The 3,274-nt window shown below is 35.5% G+C and overlaps 2 protein-coding genes across 2 annotated transcripts; both read left to right on the plus strand.

Annotated features, from left to right (window-relative positions):
- Positions 1 to 1,459: 1,459 nt before the first annotated feature.
- On the plus strand, positions 1,460 to 2,301 carry LOC111886259 (25S rRNA (cytosine-C(5))-methyltransferase NSUN5). The gene is made up of 4 exons (XM_052771374.1): positions 1,460 to 1,587; positions 1,678 to 1,766; positions 1,847 to 1,945; positions 2,026 to 2,301. Exons 1-4 carry the CDS (start codon positions 1,566 to 1,568, stop codon positions 2,086 to 2,088), a joined length of 273 nt encoding a protein of 90 aa, XP_052627334.1. The 5' UTR covers positions 1,460 to 1,565; the 3' UTR covers positions 2,089 to 2,301.
- On the plus strand, positions 2,116 to 3,029 carry LOC111886212 (bZIP transcription factor 29). The gene is made up of 3 exons (XM_052770957.1): positions 2,116 to 2,221; positions 2,306 to 2,813; positions 2,924 to 3,029. The coding sequence occupies exons 1-3, from the start codon at positions 2,116 to 2,118 to the stop codon at positions 3,027 to 3,029; spliced, it is 720 nt and encodes a 239-aa protein (XP_052626917.1).
- Positions 3,030 to 3,274: the final 245 nt, after the last annotated feature.

Here is a 3,274-nt window from a genome sequence, read left to right on the forward strand (position 1 = left end):
TGGATTATAGCTAATTGCTTATATATTATAGATCACTACAAGAAAAATAGCCTTTTACGACGCGCAAACAACGACACTCATTGATTTATGTTACGCAATGGAGAGTGACGTTAAAAAAGTGTCATCTCTTCAAAAAATTTAAGGATTTAGGTCACGCATTATTGCGTGCCCTTAAATTAGCGTCATACGAGAAAAAATTAAAAACACGGAGGGCGCTGTATCTTAAATGGGCGTCCTCTATGAGTGTCGCTTTATAATTTTAATGAAAAGCGCGTTTAGTAGATAGGGGGAAAATGAAATCCCTAAAATTTTGAACACCCGCCTTCATTTTTATCCTCCTCTTTTGTTTCCTTCTTGCCCTAATTACGATCCTTCCCCCTCCATAGATTCGACTGCCGCCTTGCCTAGTTATCAACACTCCTTCCTTCGTTCATCACTTGCCTTCTTCGCCTGACAATATCTCAAGAAGTACAACTCCAAAAGCGTACAAGTCGGACTTATGTGTCGGAACTCCGGTAGACTGAAATTCAGGCAACATGTAGCCTCGTGTGCCCTAAAATTTCATGAATCTTGAATTTGGCTTACTTGAATCTCGTTCCAAGCTGCTATCGGTTTCGCCACAGAGTTTCGCCGTTCCAAAAGCGCATATTTTCGTGTTGAGTGACTATGATTGGGTTACAATTATGCTTGAGCCGACGATTGGGTTACAATTATGCTTGAAAGTGTGAAGAACTTACATGCTCCATCTAATCATGTCATACTTCATGTTTGTATCACAAATATTGAAGGTCTATCCATTTCTTCTGACATATGGGTTTCAAAATTTGGGGTTTTTATGGGATTTGAAGTTATGGAGATGCAAGGTGCCCTCAAGGTGCTTGATGAAATGCCAGACTGTGTAAGTATATTTTTTTTCATATTTGATTAGAAAAAGCGATAACAAAAATGCTTCCTCATCAACTCATCTTATGGGTTGTGCTTCTTTGTTTAAAACACGATTACAAATTGGGGAATCCTCCTCCTATCGCATCCTTCTCTAATTTCTTTCTTCTAATTTCTTTGTTTAATGATTTTTTCTAATTTCATATTGATTTCATCTCTTGTTTCTCTATTCACAGATCTTCCAATCATCAAGGATGTATTGGAGATTGCTAATGTATTAAACAGCAAATGGAAGGTAAGTAATACCTTAAAAAACATATTTGATACCTGATCTTCATTCCATACTCACCATATATATTCGAATGTTATTATTTTTTTTAATCTCCCGTTACTATTTATTTGAAATTTATTGCTTCTGTTATTCGTTTTGTAACAGAGGCAAGTGGAATTAATGTACATAATCACCTATGACATTCTTTTCGGACAGGTATCTTCAATTTCTAGGATGCCACATCATATAATATTTTCTTTAAATTAATCATATACATAATTTTAACATTTCTTCATAGGATTCATCTCTAACAGGAGATCCAAAAAAGTACCTTATTTTGAGGAAAAGTCAACTACAGTCAGCTCTTGCAAAGATCTTATTAAAGAAGGGAGCAAAACGTATAGAAGATTTAATGTCCCAATATAAGATTCCCGGTTTGTTCTACCAATAACATTCCACTTTATTATTTATAATTTACACAACCATATTTATTAAACGAGATCTATGATTTATCATTTATGTAGCAGATGTTAAAAAACCTCGCTATGTTCGTGTCAATACTCTGAAATTGGATGTTGAAACTGCTGTGTCTGAATTAAGCAAAGATAATATGGTAACATTAATATACATTATGGTACCCTATTTAATTTATCTTTTTTATTTTTCTGATTTTAGTTATAATAATCTTTATAGGTCGAGAAGGATGACATGATTCCCGATTTATTAGTGCTTCCACCAGCTACTGATTTGCACAATCATCCTTTGGTCACAAACGGAAGTGTATTTATGCAAGTAAGATTTAGTAATTTTTTCATTTTGGTTTATTTTATTTCAGCCATAATTACTTTAATATATATATATATTTTTTTTAGGGTAAGGCAAGTTCCATGGTGGCAGTTGCCCTTGGGCCTAAACCAGGGTGGGAAACATTGTAACTAGAGTTCATGCATGGGTATGCAGGAATGATGATGGGCATGAGATGGGTTCGATCACCGAACCATTTACGTGGGTCCCACATGTTAAATCCAAGATCATCCTGTTCAATTGGGCATAGCATGACAGGGTTTGGCAAACACCAGTTGGTATAGACTCTGAAAAAACAGGAAACTAGCATACTAGGTATTGCATTGGGATAAAGCTGGCATACCTGAGCAACTAAAAGAGCCTCCGAAGGGGAAGTTGTTGACGATTTGTTTTCTGCTTATATGAATCTTGAAAATCTTGACACATTAGACTCTTCTGGAACTGACGATAAACAAGGAACTGAGAATCGTGAAGATTTAGATAGTCGAGCTAGTGGAACAAAAACAAATGGAGGTGATAGCAGTGATAATGAAGCTACAAGTAGTGTTAATGATAAAGGGATTAAACGGAGTGCAGGTGGAGACATTGCTCCAACAACAAGGCATTATAGAAGTGTGTCAATGGATAGTTTTATGGGGAGGATGAACTTTGCTGATGAATCACCTAAGCTTCCTCCTTCTCCTGGAGGGCATATTGGTCAATTATGCCCAAATAATTCAATCGACTCAAATTCAAATACAAATACGTTTAGTTTGGAGTTTGGAAATGGTGAGTTTACAGGGGCTGAGCTCAAGAAAATCATGGCTAATGAGAAACTTGCAGAGATTGCTTTATCTGATCCCAAACGAGCCAAAAGGTATGTAGCTTTTTTCAAATTCATTAATATTTACATTATAATTGGAGAAATCTGAATATTTATTTTGATATTTGAATAAACAAATATATTTTTTATGTGATATGTTTTAGGATTTTGGCAAATCGACAATCTGCTGCAAGATCAAAAGAGAGGAAAATGCGTTACATTATAGAATTGGAGCACAAGGTTCAAACTTTACAGACTGAAGCAACCTAATCAACAAACAAAAATCTCACTACCATCCTTAAGTATTATATCATTATACAATACATGACTAAAAATTACACTTTTCGTCCCTGTGTTGTATTGATTATCAGTGTATGTGTTGGCGACTCTGTTGCTGCTGAGGTTAGAAGATCACTCATTCGTAACATGTGGAATGAACGTATTAAAGGCACAAAAAGAAATGTTGAGGTTTGGCAAGCTCTTTTGGTAGTTAGGTCACTTGTATTTCCTCCTAC

This window comes from Lactuca sativa, chromosome 4 (assembly GCF_002870075.4).
Source record: "Lactuca sativa cultivar Salinas chromosome 4, Lsat_Salinas_v11, whole genome shotgun sequence".
Taxonomy (NCBI): Eukaryota; Viridiplantae; Streptophyta; class Magnoliopsida; order Asterales; family Asteraceae; genus Lactuca; species Lactuca sativa.